Below are 20,501 nucleotides of genomic sequence, written 5' to 3'. Positions count from 1 at the left end.
GGCACTTGTGTACATCCTACGTCCTGAATGTTTTATTATCTTTAGTGTAAGTAGTTTATATAGCAGGTGGTCATTCTCACAAAACTGCTTCAAAACATGTCCATAAATATTTGAGCGTCATCATGCAGGTAAACAGTATTCATAATTCATTGCATCAACTGGAGCTCTATATGGTAAAGTTTGAGAAGTTAATTTTCCTATTTTAAAGTTTTTTGGCCTTTTTTTACCCTTTATTCTCCTTACCGCAATGTGTTCACCAACATGTTTCTCATTACCTTTTTTTTCCTCCAGTCTTGTTTATTATAGCAAACAGATACGATACAGAGTGTGATAATATTATGTATAATACAGTACAATAACATACTGAGAATTAGAAAAAGAGAAAAAAAGCAACAATTTAAATACAGTAAATAACAAATATCAATAGTACTGCAATCAATATTATCAGCATTAATACCAAAGGTGACACAAAGGTACAGAAAGAAAGTCCCATTCACCATAACCTGCTCCATTTCAACACTGTAGCACATCCCTAACAGGCGGTTTAGTGTAATTCAAGACTTCTTAATCTTTCTATTGTCTACATAAGCTAATCTTTCAAGGGGAGGATATTATATGTTGTTTTATACCACTGAGTTATACTAGGTTGTGTAGACGAAGTCCATCCATTGACCAGGATGCATTTTCTTGCAACAGTGAGGAGACCCCTAATCAGTAAATCTTGATCAGCAGAGGGTCCATTAAATGACCCTCCTAGAACTAGGACTAAGGGGTCAAAAGGCACAGATACATGTGAAAATGTATTATTTCGGAGCAGTATTCGTAATTCATTGCATCAACTGGAGCTCTATATGGTAAAGTTTGAGAAGTTCATTTTTGTATTTTAAAGTTTTTTGGTTTTTACCCTTTATTCTCATTACCGCAATGTGTTCACCAACATGTTTCTCATTACTTTTTTTGCTTTTTTTTTAATCAGCTGTCGAATCTCTGTTCTTTAATGTTTTCCTTAGAAGCTGCAAGAAGATGAACCAAAACAGCATGTTATGTGATACAAGCAAAAAGAAAAACGTCAGTGTCAATGTATTGCGGTAATGAGATAAAATTGCTCATACTATACTATATTTTGTAAACTTTATGTTTTAATTAATAGCTTCAAAATACTTGACCTGACAACAGCATACAGATTATGAAAAGGAAAGTTGCTGTTTATCTTCTTTATTTATCTTTACTGTGTTGCAGTAATGACAACTTGGTCACAAATTGCAAAATGCTAAAAATGAATATCAATTCAGGTTTATTTTGAATTATTCAACGAGGCATAATTGTTTGAAGTTTTAGTTATTTACAGTTTTCAAGCCGGATCCCAGTATTTGTCATGTTCTGGAGAATAGCCCAGGTGTCATGTTGAGTTGTATTGTTATATCGCAGCTCTTTTTAAACCTTGACAACTGGAATGATTAACTGTTGGGCCAGTACTTCCCCTAAACAAGCTTTCTGCCAAGAAATACCTATCCTGTTCTATTCAGGATCTTTATTTTCAGTGGGCCTGGAAGTAGCACCTTCTGAGCAGTCCCGAAAGACTTACAGCAGTTACCTCCGTTCTGTTTGAACGAGGCCTTTAAATAGACAAGCCTGAACAGGAACGAAAGGCAGACCACCTTTTACAGAAAATTATAGAGAGGCTTAAATCCCGGAGTGATGCTGGAAAATGTCAGGAATGGAAAAACATGGATTTTCCTACAGGTTTACAGGCATTTCCCCTCGCAGACATCAAATGCTCCGCTGAAGCACGTTTAATCCACCGCCTGCTCTTCTGTCTGTTGATTACATCTCAAACGCACGGCCCGAGTTCCTCCCTCTCTGCTACTTTAAATGAGATAACTGGAGGGATGTGTTACATAATTGCAGTCTTCCTTCTGTGTGCTTGGTTTGGGTTTGTGTATGTGTGTGTACAGTGACTTCAGAAGAAGAAAACAGCCTAAAAGAGCTTGACTCACCCACTGCCAACCTGACCCCAGATAAGATGCCCACCACTCCACCCCCTGGCCTGCCGGACCCTTGTGAAGGTAAATAATTCACACTGCACCTGAGAGAGCACAACACAGTTCATGTTATCTCTGGGTTAGCTATGGATGTTTTTTTAAATGTTCTGAGGCTTCAGCTCCACCCTGCGAGGCCACTGAAAGCTCAGCCACACCACAAAATGACACATTTCCCTGGAAACAAATTGTCCAACTGTAACTGTCTCGTCTTGTTATTCAGTTCTGTTATGTAAACAATGGGTCAGATGTAGAAACCCAATTCTAAAAAAGTTGGGACAGTGAGTAAAATACAAATAAAAACAGACCGCACTGATCCTTTTTGGTCTTTTTTGACATGTACTTAGTTCAAAACAGCACAAAGACAACATATTTAGCCCTTGTGTGGTGTTCGGGTCTGTGGGACCATTTTCAAAGTTTACGAAAAAAAAATGATGTGATTTATTATAATTTCAACCTCAGATTCCTTGGCCTTTGTTCATTTTATGTGAAGAACATATAACACATTTTCAGTGACTTCACACTGTACAGCCCCTACACATTTATATTACGTGTGGTTTAGGGGTGAACCCGCGGGGAATAAAAGTGTGGAGGTTCTGTGTCCCTTCACTCTTTTCTCCTCCTACATGGCCTGCTGTTAGTGTGTGTGTGTGTGTGTGTGTGTGTGTGTGTGTGTCTGTGTCTGTATGTGTTTGTGTATGCGTGTGTGTGTGTGTGTGTGTGTGTGTGTGTGTGTGAGGGTGGACAACATGGACAGGCTGCTGACTGGCTACAGCTACCATAGGAGAACCCTACACTGGCCACTTGGGATGTTTTAAACATCTGGTATTTTTATATAAATTGTTATGGCTGTATAACAATAATGCGGTGGTTCCTCCAGACGCACTTAGTAACAAAAACATGAACAAGGGTTAATGTTTCAGCTTTTTAACTTTATCATTTTTTTGTGTATACATGCATATTCTAACTTTGATACCTGCAGCAAAAAGTTGAGACAGGGGCATGGTTACCACTGAGTTACATCACCTTTCCTTTTAACCATGTCTAGTAATCATTTGGAAACTGAGGACACCAATTGTTGTAGTTGGAAAAGTGTTTTTTTTTTCATTGTTGCCTGATATAAGCTGTACAGTCTGGGGGTCTTCGTTGTCATAGATAGCACCACACAGATCTGGACTGCAAACAGGCCAGTCTAGCACCTGCACTCTCTTACTGCAAAGCCACGCTGTTGTAACACATGCAGAATGTGGCTTGGCATTGCCTTGCTGAAACATGCAGGGCCGTCCCTGAAAAAGACATCATCTAGATGGCAGCATGTTGCTCCAAAATGTGTATGTACCCCTCAGCAGTGATGGTGCCTTCACAGATGTGCAAGTTACCAACTAACACATGCACATACTTTGACAGCCGCTGGCTTTTGAGCTTTGCATTGGTACAGTCTGAATGGTCATTGTTTATCACAATAATGTGTGAATAACACCCCCATAGCCAATGTTTGGCAACAGGCTGTTGTCTCCTTGTTCCAGGGCGTCCCACTGAACTGTCAATACTGATTTGCCTTAAATAGTCCAGTTCATTCATTAGAAAGGTGTCTGGATACCTTTGGAGTTTATGTCTGTTTTGTTTCTGTGAGAGCCCGGCCCAGTGCCTTCCTGCTGCCCACCTCTACCCAGCTGTGGTGGGACATCTCTTACAGGGGCACTGCCCTGGTATTAAAATGTACTGACGTCAGAAGGCCACTCTAAAAGGTCAGAGATCAAGGGGTAAAGGAAAACACCCCAAGGCCAACTAATAAATCAGTCAACGGTTATCTCACCCATGCAGGGCTCTGGACTTTTCCTTTTTTAATATCATCACCATGACAACTGTTGTGGTTCTCCACTATACAGGAAATGGCCCTTGTGCGCAGCGCTGCTCTCCAGTGGCCGGGCAACCTATCTGCTCTTGTTTCCCAGGATTCTCTCTGCTGGCTGACGGACACTCTTGTGAAGGTACAGCAAATTGCACCATAAATCAGCTGTTCATAAAAAATACACTGTTTAGATTTGCCTGGATGAGAGTGTACTATTCAGCCAAAGGCAATGCCCCCTTCATGACACAACTGGATAAGTAAGGTCCTTTCAGGTCCTGGAGGGTTTAGTCCTGCACAGTTTGGTTGGGCTGTAAGATTAATCATTGTAAAAGTCTGTTCTCCAATGAGTTGATTTAGCGATCAGTTTACAGCTTGAATGCATCTGCACATGATATTAAAAATCCCCTCAGTGGCAATTTATGTGACTTTACTTATTTATTTATTGTACATTATACTTTTTATGGCTGTTTAATTGTATTCTTATTATATATTTTAACTTATATTTATGCATCTGTAAAATGTACAGTAATACTTTGCTTTTGTTTTGCTCTTTACTGTACTTTGTGCTGCTGTAATAGATGATTCTATCTATCTATCTATCTATCTATCTATCTATCTATCTGTCTGTCTGTCTATCTATCTATTTATCTATCTATCTATCTGTCTGTCTATCTAACTGTCTATCTATACTTATTCTACATCATACACATGAGAATGATGAAATGAAATAGCATTAAAATGTCTTTAAATTTCTCAAAGCGGCATTAAAAATGACTTAAAAAGCATTTAGTTGAATTTGCTGACCCTTGCAGAGACCATGAAAATGCATATTTTAATTTTTTTACTGGAAAGTATTTTGAACTAATTGAAAAACAAAGAATTTTATTATTCAGTAAATCCTATTATTGTTTATTATTGTATTATAGCGGTCCACCCTGCATTTGTAAATGTAAATGGCCCATACCGTGCCTTCAAAAAGCAGTTCGGGCAAAAACACTCCACTTAACGTCGGTGTGAATGGGCAGGGCTAAACTACTGTAGGTGGAATGGGTAAATATATGTAAATAAGTGTGACATCACAAACACAATTCAAACAGCACTGTTTTGCCGCTTAGTTGCCATCTATGGACTGTATAGACTCGGGAGCGGACATTACTTTTTTTAAAATACTTTTACAATAACTCATAAAATAGAGTTATTAAAAAAGGAAAAGAGAACAATTTCGTGATATGGGTCCTGTAAGAATGCATGAGCTGTAGTATCAACGGATGAAGTGGTGGCTTTATTGGCCTCAATAGAAGGACATTACCTAAACGCTCCCAGATATGGTTAACACCATATGAGGGGGAAATTTAGACAGGAGGTGGGAAATGATGATGAAGATGTTTAAAAAGCCCATTTTTTGGATGCATGCAGGTGTGCACTGAACAACAATACAAACACACACAAACTCATACAATGCATCCAGTGTTTCCTCCACCGAAAGGGCAGCGCTCAGTCAGGCAGGGAAAGCAGTGGAATGTGCTCGCAGGCTGCTGGAGAAGGTCTACTGCAGAGTCCCAGTGTCACCCCTGCCAAAGAGATCCCTCACCACCCACTAATCCTTACCCCTCAGTGACAGGCCCAGCACTGCCCTCTGCACAGCAGCACACTCTCCACCTAACCTTTTTCTCATTCTCTTCTAAGTGCTCGGCCTTAAGGGTAGCTACATAAACGAAAAGAGCTACAGAACCAGAGCTTGTCAAAGCCGGTAGGAATATACATTTACAGATTATTCCCATAAAGTGCTATTCTGCTAATGCCTGGGAGAAAAATGCTGCACACTGCTAAGCTGGTGACTGTATAAATTCTCAGTATCGCTCACAAGTCGTGTATTGTTTGAGGATTACACTGCTGCGTTGCTCTCAATCCCTTTCTGCGATGGTGAGCCAGCCAGGAGGAAAGAGCAGGGGTTCACTCTCTCTCTCTGATTCTGAGAGTCAAGCCTTACACTGGAGCTGTACACTTATACTGCTGTTACTGTCTCTCTATCTGTCTATCTAGCTATCTATCTATTTATCTCTATTTCTCTTCGCCTGCCTTTCTCTCTCCTCTCTCTTTTCTGTTATCTTGTCTTTCTCTGTCTTGTCTTTCTCTATTTCTCTTACCCCCCCCTTTTTCTCTTTTCCTTTCCATCTCTCTGTTCTGTCTTTCTCGTTTCTCATTCTTTTCCTCATTCTCCCTCTCTGTTCTGTCTCTCCATCTATTTCTCTCTCTCTCTTAATTGCTCTCTCTTTTTGTTCTCTCTTTGGTCTCTTTCTCTCTCTCATTCTCCCTCGCTCTCTCTCTGCATTTCTTCTGCCCTTCTTGCTCCTCTTTCTTTCTTTACTCTCTCTCTCCGTTCTGTTTTATCTCTCTCTATTCTATCTTTCTCTGTTTTCTCTCCCTCCATCTTTCTCTCCTCTCTCTCTTAATTTCTCTCTCTTTTTGTTCTCTCTTGCTCTCTCTCTCTATCTCTATTTCTCTTCTTCTACCTTTCTATCTCTCTTTTTCTCCTACCTCTCTTTTGTCTGTTATCTTGTCTTCTCTCCTTCTCCATTTCTCTTTCTCTTTCTCTCTCTTCCTCTCCATTTCTCTGTTCTGTCTTTCTCGTTTCTCATTCTTCTCCTCATTCTCTCTCCCTGTTCTGTCTCTCTCCATCTTCTCTCTCTGGTTCACTTCATTTCTCTCTCTCTCTCTGAATTTCTCTCTCTTTTTGTTCTCTCTTTGGCCTCTTTGGTCTCTTTCTCTCTTTCTCACTCTCCCTCGCTCCCTTTATCTTCTGCCCTTCTTGCTCCTCTTTCTTTCTTTACTTTCTCTCTCCCTCCCTTCTCTTTTATCTCTCTCTCTATTCTATCTCTCTCCATCTTCTGTCTCTCCCTCCATCTCTCTCTCCTCTCTCTCTTAATTTCTCTAATTTTTTGGTCTCTCTCTCTCTCTCTCTCTCTTTCTCTCTCTGTCTCTCTCTCTGTTTCTGTCCTTCTCTCTACATTTCTCTCTCTGTTCTGTCTTTGTTTCATTAACCCCTTACATGGCCAGGGCCCATCAGCAGGCCCAAAGGTTTATCACACACCTCTGTAAACTAAGAATAGCTTAGCCAGTTTGCACTGTCCATATAGATCAGACGTGTCAAACTCAACCACTAAAAGGGCCATATTTAAAAATCTCAACGAATCTGTGGGCCAGAGAACACCTATTTTTTTTGTCTTTTTTTTTTTGCTATAACCTGAGCTGACCATTGTTTATTAAAGTATGCAAGAACTTCAACAGTAAAATAAATGCACTTGTAGTAGACCTTCAAATATTACATGAATGCTTGAAAAATTCAAAGTTTAAATGTCCCCAGGAGCTCAGTCTTTTAGACACCTAGCGTCTTTTCTTTGCTGCAAGTTCATTAAGACTTAGGCTCAATTTCTTTGCTGCTGAGCAAACGTTAAGTGTGTATTGTATAGAATGTATGTATGTATGTAATGTGTATAATTTAGTAAATCGTTTTAACTGCAGCTGAAACGCAGCTAGTGTGTTTGGGGAAATTAATGGTGTGGAATTGTGTAGAATCGTGTAGAATTGAGGTGCAACTGCTGTCCCATAGATTGTTGTTGGGGTAGGAAAGTCAGAGCACACATTACATTGCTGTGCATGCTGGGGACTGTAGTGCAGTGCGCTATGAAACGGGCTAACATTAATAGAAAATTAAAATACTTTTGCAGGCCAGATTGTGTTTGACACATGCGCTGTAGATACTGAATAAGAAGCCATAGTATGTAATAAGCCTATGTTCCTGTTCTTTAGTTTTCTTTTTTAAAATGGTCGTTTTCAACACAAACAAAGTAAAAATATTAATTTACGGCTGTGTTAGATGAAGTTCTTTACATGTGATATAATGTAACAACAGCATCATGTTCTTAAAAGAGAAGAGCAGATTGAATGGCAGGAGAAGACACCTTCTTGTGTCAGTCCTAAAGGATTAACTGAATCACATTTATGTGATTTTGTTATTTTAAAATAGATCTTTCTTTTGCCATGACATCTTCCACAATGAAGGAACCTTAACTTTTTCTCTCTCTCTCTCTCTCTCTCTCTCTCTCAGACATCAACGAGTGTCTGCTCTCGACGCACACTTGCCAGACTAACGAGAGATGTGTCAACACTCTCGGTCACTTCACGTGCGAGAGGTACATCGCTTGCCCTGCAGGATATCAGCTGAGGAGCAATATGTGTGAAGGTACTCACTAAAAACCTCCTCACCGCTTCAGCCAGATGCCATTCAGGCAATTAACAGCTCTTACTGCACTACCCCAGCAGAGCTCACTGAGCGCTCGGCTGTTGACAGGATTTCAGGATTTGTAATTCAACGTGCCTGAAAATTTGTGGCCGTTCATAATCGCCTCAAAAAAGCCTTTTCATGGCTGACTGATTCAGCAGCATTAATAATAATTAAACGTCAGCCCACATTCACACTTAATAGGCCTACTGTTCACACACAGAGCACAGCACTCGCAAAGGACTGTATTAGTTTCACATAATAATAATCATAATAATAGGCTGATATAATAATAGTAGAATAAAAGTGTTGATTTCTATAACAATATCTGAAGTATATATTTTTGTCTTGTTCAATTAAAGTACAGTATGTAAGTCTATATACTGCACAGCAGAGGGACACATTTATTCACCATTCCTCTCTAGAGGAATAGAGCTCTATGTCTCTCTCTCCTTCTCTCTCTATCTCTCCTTCTCTATCTGCCTCTCTCTCATTCTCTCTCTCTCACACTCTTTCTCTCTTCTTCTTTCTCTCTCTATCTCTCCTCTCTCTCACTCACGCTCTTTCGTCTTTCACCTTCTCTCTCTCACTCGTGCTTTGTCTCTCTCTTTCTCTCTCTCTCTTTCTCTCACACTCTCTTTCTGTCCTTCTCTCTCTCACTCACACTTTGTCTGTCTCTCTCCTTCTCTCTCTCCATCTATCTGTCCTCTATCTTTCTCCCTTTCTCACTAGCATTTTGTCTCTCTCTATTTCTCTTTCTTCTCTCGCTCACTCTTGTCTCTCTTTGTTTTTCTCTGTTTTGATTCTGTCTGTCTACCTGTCTCTCCCTGTCCCTGTATCTCTCCTACGTTATCTTTCTCTCCCTTTCTCTCTAACCCAGTGTCTCGTTCTCTTTATCTCTTTCTTTTCTCCAGTTTCATTCTGTCCATCTATCCGTCCCTCTTTTTCTCTCTCCCTGGCCCTCTCACTCTCCTTTTCTCAGTTTCTCTCCTTCTCTCTCAGTCCCTTTCTCTCTCTGTCTTTCTTTTTCTCCCTTTCTCCTTTACTCAGTGTCTCACTGTCTCTGTCTCTCTCTCTTACTCACTCTCTATCTCTCATTTTTTTCTCTTTCGCTTTCTCTCTTACTCTATCTTTTTTCTTTGTCATTTCCTCTCTCCCTTTCTTTTTTCTTCTTTCTATCTCTTTCTTTTCATTTTCTTTCTGTTTATCATATTTTTTTCTTCTTCTCTTTCTTTGTCTCTCTCTATCTCTCTCTCTCTTTTTACTGTATCTAACTCTCTCATTCTTTCTTGCTGTTTTTCTTACCCTTTGTTTTCTCTCTCTCTCTCTTTTTACTCTCTCTCTCTCTCTCTCTCCCTCAGAGATAAGCTGCTCTACTGTAAATCTGCAGTGGGTGTTCAGTATGAGCTCACTATAAGCTTGTTTTTGTTGTACAGCATAAACATCTCAAGGATTAAGACTTTCTGAACATATATCTGAAGTCTAGAATAGAATGTGCAGAGAGGACTGATGTAGTTAGGAAAGGAATAGAGTGTGACAGGTTTTTTGTGTTAACCTTGAGCCACAGTGCCACCAAGTGGCCACGCTGAGTCATGTAGTTCATGATACAGAGCGAACATGACTTCAGTCAAATGCATCCACATAAATGAAATACATTATATTACTACAGTTATTGTCAAAAGAAAGTAAACTGGAAGACATAACTGTGTAATATATTCTGTTATTCTGTTTATGTGTAAATGATATACACACTGTTCCAGCTTACCAGTACCTCATTTACATATAATTTACATGAAACACACCCCAACTGCATGATGTTTTGGTAGAGAGCAAACCTTTCAGCAGCTCATAAGACCATCGGCTGTGCTCATAGGTGGAGTTGGACGTGTTAAACTGTCAGCCACAGGAAAGAATAAAAGGTGAAATAAACAAAGCATCTTTTTTTAAGACAGTAGAATGATGTCATTGTGCCATGTAAAATAATATATTTAAACGCTGTATTACTGCAGTGTATGAGATGCTTCTGCGCTAGCTGTGTTTTGTATTGTTAATCTGTATTGGGCAGAGTCAGTCTTTAATTGAAACATAGAATAGTTGCAGCATTTCATTATTAATAATAATTTGTGCATGCGCTTATTTTGTATGCACACTGGTCAATATTGTTGTTTCAGCAAATTTTATTCTTATTTTTGGTGTTATAGATGTGTTTTGTTTTTTAACGGCAAATCTAACATGTTAATATATGGGCTGTTAAACTTTTTACCTATGATTTACTCAGAGTCTGACCAGACATGAGTTTGATCATGTAGGTACACCACAGAAGTGTTGAATAACAAAACTGACAGTGAAATTTTTATGCGGTCATTTTACATTCAAATTTGACTATATGCCACACTGATGAACAAGGGCCGATATATTGGATTAAAATCATCCAACGCAACGTGGGTTCATGCTCTAACACCTGCCTGGTAAACCTGCTTCTTTCTCTTCATCACCGTATTAGTAACTGCTGCGTTTTTTGTGGCTTCTTTTCAGACATTAACGAGTGCACACTGGGGAATCATAACTGTGGAGCGGGTTTTGAATGCATTAACACGGTGGGCTCATTCAGCTGCAGAGGCAGACTGAGATGTCCTGGAGGCTTTACTCATGACACACGCGGCCAGTGCGTTGGTAAGAGCTTTAAAGTACAGCAGCGTAGACTAAAGCGTATGTCTGTGACTTCAGGAAATCCTTTTAATCCCAGTTAGAATTCCCGATATGGAATGTTAGAATGTACTGCATAAATACAGTACTGTGCAAAAGTCAGAGACCACCAAAAACTTCACTACAAGGTAAAAGCTATTCATTTTTTTAGCTTTAGGGGGAAAAAGTAGAAAACATACAACAGAAAATGAAAAATATCATGTATCAAATAAATAAAATATCAAATAATGTAACCTTTTTCAGTATTTAGTGTGTCACTCTTCACCTTTATTTTTTCAGGTGACTCACTTTCAGTTTCTCAAAGAAATCTGCAGACACACCTCCAAAGTTCAGGCTTAGAAGTTAGTTTAGCATTTTGTGCTTCTCACCATTCAATTAATCCCCAACACATTTGGTGATGTTGAGGTCTGGACTCTGGGGTGGTCAGTCTATTGTTCTGAAAACAAAACACCAGCAGCTTTTTTGTTTGATTTGCAAATGTTATTTGTTTTTTGTCCGTTTTCTTTTCTCAGTAAAGGTTTTACTGACAGCTACACATCGTTTCAGACCCACAGCACACTTAAGATTTTCTTGCTGTCGCTGTGCAGTGAATTAGAAGGAAGCTAATGAGTTAAACAACTGACAGGTTGTTCAAAGAGCAGGCTGGGCCACTGTGGGGCTAAAAGAGAGAACACTCTCCCCCTGCACATGCTGATGGGATGGAATTAGCCCGCAGGGACAGGAACAGGGACATGTCGAGGCAGTACTGCCCAGATCAGCTCAAAAAATGAAATGAAATAAACCTAAAACCTAAGCACTCACACCGTAAAAGCGTCAGATAAAAGTGACGCTTTGGCCAAAAATCACATTTTCACATTTACCTCAAATATATTCATTGAGCCAAGACTTGTCTAACATCTGAAGTTTGCATCTGCAGTTTACTACCAGAGCTACAAGGCTAATGAAGCTAACAAGTAATAAAGATTATATCTCACCAGCAGTTGAGATAGTTGTAACAACAATTGTTACCGGTGTTACCATCATTGATGTAACAGATTTTGCTAGTGACACCAATGACCATCAGTGACACCAATGAATATAGACAATACATTTTTTTAGGCCTAATTAAAAGATTCATTAAAGAGTTTAAACTGCTAAGAATTAACTGCTTTGCTGGCACAACATAACGAGCAGTGCTTTTACATTTTAATTAAAAAGTGGATGCAGTTTACCTGAATGACCAACCAACATTGTCATCAGTGGTGCACTATGAATTACAATGAACACTGTCCTACACTGGCATAATGCTGTAAGTCATTGAGAGCATGAAGGTAAATGTATACACAGAAAATTGTATTTACAAGATTATTGCTCTTTTATCTATATAAAACTGACTGGTTTTATAAATTAAAATGAAATTTGATAATGTGTAGGTTTGGTTCATGTGTTAGTGGTTCATAAAGTACACATATAATGTCTAATTAAACATATAATGTTTAGTTCACTGTCACTTGGCTTTCTGAGTGCACTGATATAAAAACAGTTTGAGATAACATTGTGATGTCATTGGTGTTACACTATGTCATTGGTGTTGCTTCATGGATTGTGTCAGTTTCAGCTCTACAATGCATATATTATAGGTGTTTAATGTGTCGAATATTGCATTTATTTAATTGTAAACATTTTAAGAATCTTTGCACTCAGTCTTTTTTATTTCAGTCTCAAATATTGTTATTAATACAGTTAATAAGATACATATAAAATACATACAAACTTCAGACACTAAACATGTCTTCATTTGTCATAAGAGGAAAACTGTAAAATGGGTTTTACAGTAAAAAAAAAAGTTACTATGGAAAAAAAAGTTGTAAATGTGTTAATCTTTAATGACAAACTGATGAAACCTTCCATTTGTACAGTGTACACAGAGAAGCTAAGCTGATTAGCTCTGGTGTGCTTATGTGTAGATATTGACGAGTGCCGGACGGTGAGCCAGCCATGCAGCTCGGGGTTCAACTGTGTTAACACGATCGGATCATATACCTGCCAGCGCAAGATCATCATGTGTGGCAGAGGCTACCACGCTAGCCCTGATGGCCGCAGATGTATAGGTAAAAAAAATCCTCTAACCAATCTCTGAGCTGCCCTAACTTATACAGCCAAAAATTAGGCATGTCAAACCGGGTTCCTTCCGGGCCACAGCACTACAGAGTTTAACGCTTTCCATCGGAATCAAACCCCTGAACGCCTTGCTAGTTAGCAGATGTGTTGAATTAAGTATGTGCTTTGACATGTCAGATTTGACATGTTGTTAGCATTTTTTTTCCTTCTTGGTTAGCCATGTTAGCTTAGTTTGGTGGAATTGCTTTTATAGCCTCTATTAGGACAAGTGCATGTGGAAATGATGAATTATCAAGGTTATTGAGTCAATAAACAACAAATACAGTCACCAAACCCAACTCCAGTCCTACAGTCCCATGCTAACTACTTGCTAATTACATAATGCGCTGGATCAGGTTGTAGTTCAGCCTGGGGTGAGTTGAGTGGGAACCACTGAGTTAGCTCACTCAAAAGAAATATTCTGCTAATAATGAAAGTGTAAAAACCCAGTAAAAATGAAGTAGCATTAGCTTTCATTTGTTTTTAACCATGTTAGCATAATTTGGTGGAACTTCACTTTTAGCCTCTGTTAGGCCATTTAAAGTGTCTGTTGTGGAAATGATGAATTATCAAGGCTTTAATCAAGTCAGAAAATGGATTATGAATGTCATAAACTTGCTGTTATGATAGAACCTCTAAGACTGTCTGGTGTCTCCCCTTATACCTCCACTGCCCTTCAGATATTGATGAGTGTCAGACAGGTGTCCACCGCTGTGGAGAGGGACAACTGTGCAACAACTTGTCGGGAACATACCGGTGCGACTGTAAAGCTGGATACCAGTATGACACGTTCAGGAGAATGTGTGTAGGTAAGGGATGCCAATAACATTTTATTGTGTAAACATATGAGCACACAGCCCTATTTATGAGGCTGATTGGTGTATTACAATCAGTTAATGCTGTATTGTAACTTCAAGTCAAATTGTATTATAACATTTTAAATTTGTCAATCTTTTTCCGTTAGGAATTGGTGAAGTAGCAGCAACAGGCCTAATGTCATAATGTTATGCCTGATTGGTGTATATTATCATAAGTAGTGTTATAGTCAAGATCAAGTAAAGACAGAGACCAGATTAAGATAAAAAAAAAATGAAATTTGTTTGTAGTTCATTGTGCATTCCTTTTGCATGCTAGACATACAAAATACATTAATAAATAATACACCAATTAGTATATAGATCTGTTGTGTTACAACCCTGTTTGCAATAAAGTTGGGATACTGAAGAATGCAATGATGTGCAAATCATTTAAACCCTCTGTTGAATCCTAAATAGGGCAAAGACAACAAATTAAATGTAAAAAGTGAAAAATTGTATTGTTTTTTGAAAAATAAATATGCCCATTTTGAATTTGATGCCAGAAACACATCTCAAAAAAGTTGGAACAGGGGCCTGTTTACCACTGTGTTGATCAACTCTTCTTTTAACAACATTCTGTAAGCGTTTGGGAACTGAGGAGATACTGCTGTAGTTTTGAACATGAAATGTTTACCCATCCTTGCCTGATATATGATTTCAGCTGCTTGACAGTTCAGGGTCCCCTTTGTTTTAGTGGGTCAAGATCTGGACTACAGGCAGGCCAGTTTAACACCTGGACTCTTTTACTACTTGCAATCCGTGCAGAATGTGGTTTGGCATTGTCTTGCTGAAATAAGCAAGACCTTCCCTGAAAAAGACGTTGTCTGGGTGGCAGCATGTGTTGCTCCAAAATCTGTATATATCTTTCAACATTACACTAATGTGCAAGTCGCTCATGCCATGTGCACTAATGCCCCCCCATACTATCACGGATGTTGGCTTTTGGACTGTGCGCTATTAACAAGCTGAATGGTCCCTCTCCTCTTTAGCCCATTGGACCACTGTACATTTTTCCACTCCACCTCAGTCCATCTTAAATGAGCGTTTCTGGATCCTGTTTATGTATGGTTTTTCCTTGAAAAACACTAAAAAACACTACTTGAGCCCTAATAGCTCCCCCTTGTGGGAATCTGATGTATACAGGAGAAATTTATTTATCTGTAGGTTTCACAAGAACATTAAAATACAAATCTTTTACACGCTGCTTCTGTTTTTTTCAAAGTTAAAATGGCACATATCATTTTTTACACATATCGAGATTTACACTTTTTAGAGTATTTTATGTAATCTCGGTGATTAAAAAGTGTACATGCTCAAATTTTACACACAGCTGAAGGACTAAAGTAGTGACCTATTATTCTCCAGTTACACAGTCTGTGTGCCAATTTTATTTTAGACGTGAGAATGTTGATATTTAATGTTGAATATTGATATTAAGGCTGTTGCGGTGACAGATTCCCAACACAGTGATGTGTAAGTACCTTATATATTGTGCAATGTTTGTCACTGTGCATAATACGAGACCATTAAACTTTAGTCATAACAAAACCAACAGAAACCAAGAAAATCAAAAAGAAATTTTGACAGACAATTTAACAGTTGTTTTATATTGCATTAACAAATATTACATTAAAAAGCATGTTTTCCATCTCTTGTAATGTTTAAGATATGTTGTTTTCTTAAGACAGCAACATGAAGATTTAAGCATGCGTGTATTGTATTTTCTCTCATGCTTTTTCACCAAACTTGCATAGAAATAAGCACAGATTTGACCACCCTGAATGATACATGAGTTGACAACAAAATAAGCAGTGATTTGGCTTCAGCTGATTATCTGCAATGGACATTCCCCAATTTCCCCTCATATACATTTAATTTATGTAAAGCATGCTCACATTCAGGCAGATTTTTCAGTAGTGAGCCAATAAAAGAAATGTCAGTTGTTGTCCTCATAGGTGGAGTTTGGGGAAGAGCAGGAGGTGCACTGCACTGGGCATAGCTTAAATAGCTCTGTATAGTGTTAAAATTACTGTGATTGAAAATAATAAAAGGTAAAATGAACAAAATGTAGCTTTTTCAGATGTTGTAATTATGTAATTGATTATTTTGATAAAACACTGGCTGCTTTAGTGATAGAATTGCACTATATGAGCTTCTACCGCATTAGATGCAAGGTTTTTTTCAGTAAGCTGGTTTTGCAGGTGACTAGCTATGCTGATCTGTGCTGGTTTTTCTAGCAGGGATTCGAGTGCACATGAAAAAGGAGTACATCCACCTTAAGGATTTCCATAATGCACCATTAACAGTATTACTGTTATTTTCTATTTTCACTATTATAGACCCTATTGTTAATGTTATTGACAATAAAATTGATTTTTTAACCACAAATTAGGAATTTTCAGGCTGTTACATATTATGCTGAAATTTCTGCCCAGTATGCAGATACAGCAAAGATGAAATTGACGAATAACAATAGTGTTGGTGAAATTTGTGTGTGCTCAATTCTTTCATCAGATTCGACCATACGCAACTGCTGAATAAGGTTATTGAAATGATAAAAAAACTGGCAGCTCTCAGCAAATTGACAAAGTTTCTGGCTCCAGGCAATTACCTTCCTGTGCAGAGCTAATGTCAGTTACTTTGTCTTCTGAGACACATGTGAAGCACATATAAAATCCCCTGCCTGGGACTGTCTGTTTACATTCTTATCTGAAGCAGAAATACAGGCCTTTATTCAGCCTTATCTCCCCCTATTCAGTTCCAATGGGCTGCAGAGGACTGGGTGCTGATTCACACTGTTGTGGCCTCCGTGTACTGTTTAGACTAGCACAGCTAACGTGTTTTCCACACCTCTTTCCGTAGACGTGAATGAATGCTGGCGCTACCCCGGCCGGCTATGTGCCCAGACGTGTGAGAACACTCCGGGCTCGTATCTCTGCTCCTGCACCTCTGGCTTCACCTTATCCAGTGATGGCAAGAACTGTGAAGGTACAGGCCGATAAGGAGACAATGTTTGTTTGTATCAGGTGAATTAGCAGCGTCACTCCTGCTGCCATTTCTGACGTATCGCTCTGAGGTCATCATGTTTACATGATGCTGCAGGCTTCCTTTCAGGCCTGTTAGATGGATTAATCACACTCTAGTCTACTAGAGTATCAATGCATTAGCAGCACAAATGAAAAGAGAATGGACAATTTACCAATTTTTAGTAATTTTACCATTTTTATATTATAGTATATTATAATATATTATATTATTTGTTTCCACAGTGATAGATACAGGTGAACAACTTATGAACTAGGAAATTTACACAGTTTTCCCCTCCAGATGTAGTTGATTGGTCAACTAGTTTTTAATCATTGCTGCATTATGCAGTGGTTGAGATGTAAACAGACTGGTGTGATAAGAAATTGTTCATTGTGAAGTAATTTAATGATTTCCTTACAGTGGTTGTGATAGTAACCAAGGGTTGTGATTTCTACAGCACAAATATAGCTATTTTATTTACTATCCAAATGACTAGTGAACTTACACAAGTCCTTTGAGGTTTTACGTGTAATGTTGATGATGGTAAAATAGTGGTAAATTCAAAAATTTTTACTTTGGGTACTATTTTGCCTCAAAACATCATCCATGTACCTGTCCACCAGGAATAGATTGTAAAAATACATTTTGGGTCAAACCTATATCTTAAAATTTTTCATAACTATTTCATTCAGTAACTTTCTGTGAGGGAGCTTTTAGAGACAATAAACTCTTCGGACATCTGGTTCCTATCACCACCACTGTGAACAATTTAAGTGTCTCTAGAACAGGGCATTTGACATCAAACCACTCTCAATATCTTTCTTTACATCTTAACCATTTAATTATGCAGATATTTTGGTGGAAGTGCCTTTTAAATAGACTACGTAGTATATTGATTTGACCAATAGATTCAAATAAACACACTGTGATATATACAAATGGACAAAAGCACAGACAGAATTCAGGCTGCTACTGTTTTTGGCTATGTGGCATATATTGATTCATTTTTACAGATATTACAGTATATCATACAGTGTTAGAAACCACATGAGCAAACTGACACAGTTTGATGTTAGAGTGTGATGATTTAGACATGCAGTTTGTACCGTATTACACTAGACTTGTAGCTCCAGTACAAAACTAAAGAACCAAACCTTGGACATGTAACATGTCTTTGCTGATTGCCTACATTCGAGTAAGGGGAAATAGTGTCCATTTGAACTATTGCTTTATTGCTAATAATTTAATGCCGCCATTGCTAACAACTAATGAATGCATATGTTTTCATACAGATGTGAATGAATGTCTGAATAACCCCTGCAGTCAGGAGTGCGCCAATGTCTATGGCTCCTTCCAGTGCTACTGCAAACAGGGCTACTATCTGCGAGAGGATGGCCTCACGTGTGAAGGTAAACACAGACTCTATACAATCAGTCTGGGTGCATAGACTTCATTAATTGTGTAGAATTGGGGATTTTCATTGATATAGTGCTGTACTGTTAGAGACTGTAGCTGATCTGTTAAAGCTAAAATTTGTGTTAGCCATTCTCTAGCCCTTCCTTAATCACTGGTCAGGTAGAGAGGTGCTGATAAATTTTGTAGCAACAGATGAACTGCAGTAGATAATTGTATACCTATATAGTGGAGGTATAAGGTAAATGTTTCTAATAAAGTGGCCAGTGAATGGAAGTACAAGACAGGTGTGTCTAATAAAGTGGTCAGTGAGTGGAAGCCCAAAGGAGGTGTTTCTAATAAAGTGATCAGTGAATGGAAGCACAAGGGAAGTGTTTCTAAAAAAGTGACCTGTAAGTAGAAGAATAATGGAGGTGTTTCTAATAATGTGGACAGTGAATGGAAGGAAAAGGGAGATGTTTGTTAAAAAGTGGCCAGAAAGTGGATGTTTATGGTAGGTGTTTCTAATGAAGTGACTAGTAAATGAAAGTGCAAGGTGAGTGTTTTTAATAAAGTGGCCAGTGAGTGGAAGTATAATGGAGGTGTTTTTAATAAAGTGACCAGTGAGTGGAAGTACAAGGTACATGTTTCTAATAATATGGCTAATATCATACCAACAGACACTACCCTGTCATTGTCACCAGTATACTGAAAACGGTCCACCACCCAAATAATATCTGCACAACAGCTGTTGTGGTCAGAAACGGACCAGTGTTCATGATAAATTGTGCTATAAGGTAGATGGAATTGGTGCTGTCTGGGAATAATTAGCTGTGCTCATGTTTTCTTCTATACAGATATTGACGAGTGCTCTCAGAGTGCTGGCCACCTCTGTGCCTTCAAATGTGTGAATGTTCCGGGCAGCTACCAGTGTTCCTGCCCCGAACATGGCTACAGCATGTCCCCTAATGGACGCTCCTGCAGAGGTGAGTGATAATATTAAGCTCTCTGCCGTACCAGTCAGTTGTTCAGAAAACGTAAACACTGAGGGACAAAAAGATCATAGACAGTGGACGTCATTGGTAATGCATGTTAATCGAGCAGGTTAAATGTGCCTGTTTGTGGTGTTTCAGATATAGACGAGTGTGCGCTCGGCGCTCACAACTGCACTGTTGGTGAAACCTGCTATAACATCCAGGGAGGATTCCGCTGTCTGTCTTTCAGCTGTCCACCAAACTACCGCCGAGTCTCTGACACGTAGGACATATCTTTCACTATGCATCAACTTCCGTAACAAAACACAATTTATAATTTATACAGTACTATGCAAAACTCAGAGACCACCTTTATTTATTTCATTTCCAGACAAACGGCCATTAAGTTTAAGTTTTTCATTATCCAGTGTCAGAAAAAAGCAGAAAAACATGTATTGAACAGATAATTCCACTGAAGATGTCAAGATATTTGTTTGTTTTAAGTGCATCCACTCTTTACCTTTATTACAGCTTTCACTTGCTTTTGGATGTTTAAGGACATCTACAGTGATATTTTTCCATACCTCCAAAGTTCAGTCTTAGAAGTTGGTTGCATTTTCTGCTTCTCAGTCCCAAATACAAATTTAGACTGGGGACAGTTTTGGTGGTCTACCATTTTAGGAGTCCCATTTTCTCTGTATATTTTAATCAAACTCCAGTTTTTAAACTTCTGTTTTTTTCACTTATTTCCACTTATTTTATGTGTAATCTTTACAGAAATATCTTTAGTCATTTTAGATTAATTTGAAAAAAGAAACATGCCAGACAACTCAGGTGAGCTGCACTGTAACTTGTCGGCTTTTAGATTGGAAGGGTGGAAGAGTGAAAGTGTCAGTAGGGTGCACAAAAATAAAGAGTGGACAATTTCAATACTGATAGATTTGATCTTATATTTAGTTTTTGAGGCTTATGTTTACCTTACTGTTAAATAGATGTTGCCATTTTTTTCTGACACTGAAAAACAAATAACATTTACTTAATTGCTATTTTTACTGGAAACTGAGTAAATGTAAGAATATTATGATACATATATATGTATTATATTATAGTATGTTGGAACAAGACCTCGTATGCCCAAATTTGTAATATGTCAGGAGACGGAAAAACCGGTGTTAACTTATAATGGAAGTAAATGTAAAACAAAAAAGGCATTTATTTATTTCACATAATTTG

At 38.4% G+C, this 20,501-nt stretch overlaps 1 protein-coding gene across 1 annotated transcript in view; it reads left to right on the top strand.

Annotated features, from left to right (window-relative positions):
* The window catches only part of LOC118822717 (fibulin-2-like), a 57,982-nt gene that overhangs the window by 35,574 nt on the left and 1,907 nt on the right, over positions 1 to 20,501 (top strand). The window contains exons 7-16 of the mRNA XM_036591957.1: positions 1,956 to 2,066; positions 3,929 to 4,030; positions 8,000 to 8,134; positions 10,709 to 10,846; positions 12,826 to 12,969; positions 13,699 to 13,827; positions 16,738 to 16,863; positions 18,195 to 18,311; positions 19,152 to 19,280; positions 19,428 to 19,551. Coding sequence (XP_036447850.1) covers positions 1,956 to 2,066; positions 3,929 to 4,030; positions 8,000 to 8,134; positions 10,709 to 10,846; positions 12,826 to 12,969; positions 13,699 to 13,827; positions 16,738 to 16,863; positions 18,195 to 18,311; positions 19,152 to 19,280; positions 19,428 to 19,551 — 1,255 coding nt within the window. The remainder of the gene's footprint in view (positions 1 to 1,955; positions 2,067 to 3,928; positions 4,031 to 7,999; positions 8,135 to 10,708; positions 10,847 to 12,825; positions 12,970 to 13,698; positions 13,828 to 16,737; positions 16,864 to 18,194; positions 18,312 to 19,151; positions 19,281 to 19,427; positions 19,552 to 20,501) is intronic.

This window comes from Colossoma macropomum, unplaced genomic scaffold (genome assembly GCF_904425465.1).
Source record: "Colossoma macropomum unplaced genomic scaffold, Colossoma_macropomum, whole genome shotgun sequence".
In the NCBI taxonomy this organism is placed as follows: domain Eukaryota; kingdom Metazoa; phylum Chordata; class Actinopteri; order Characiformes; family Serrasalmidae; genus Colossoma; species Colossoma macropomum.
This window is presented reverse-complemented; position numbering and strand designations above follow the sequence as displayed.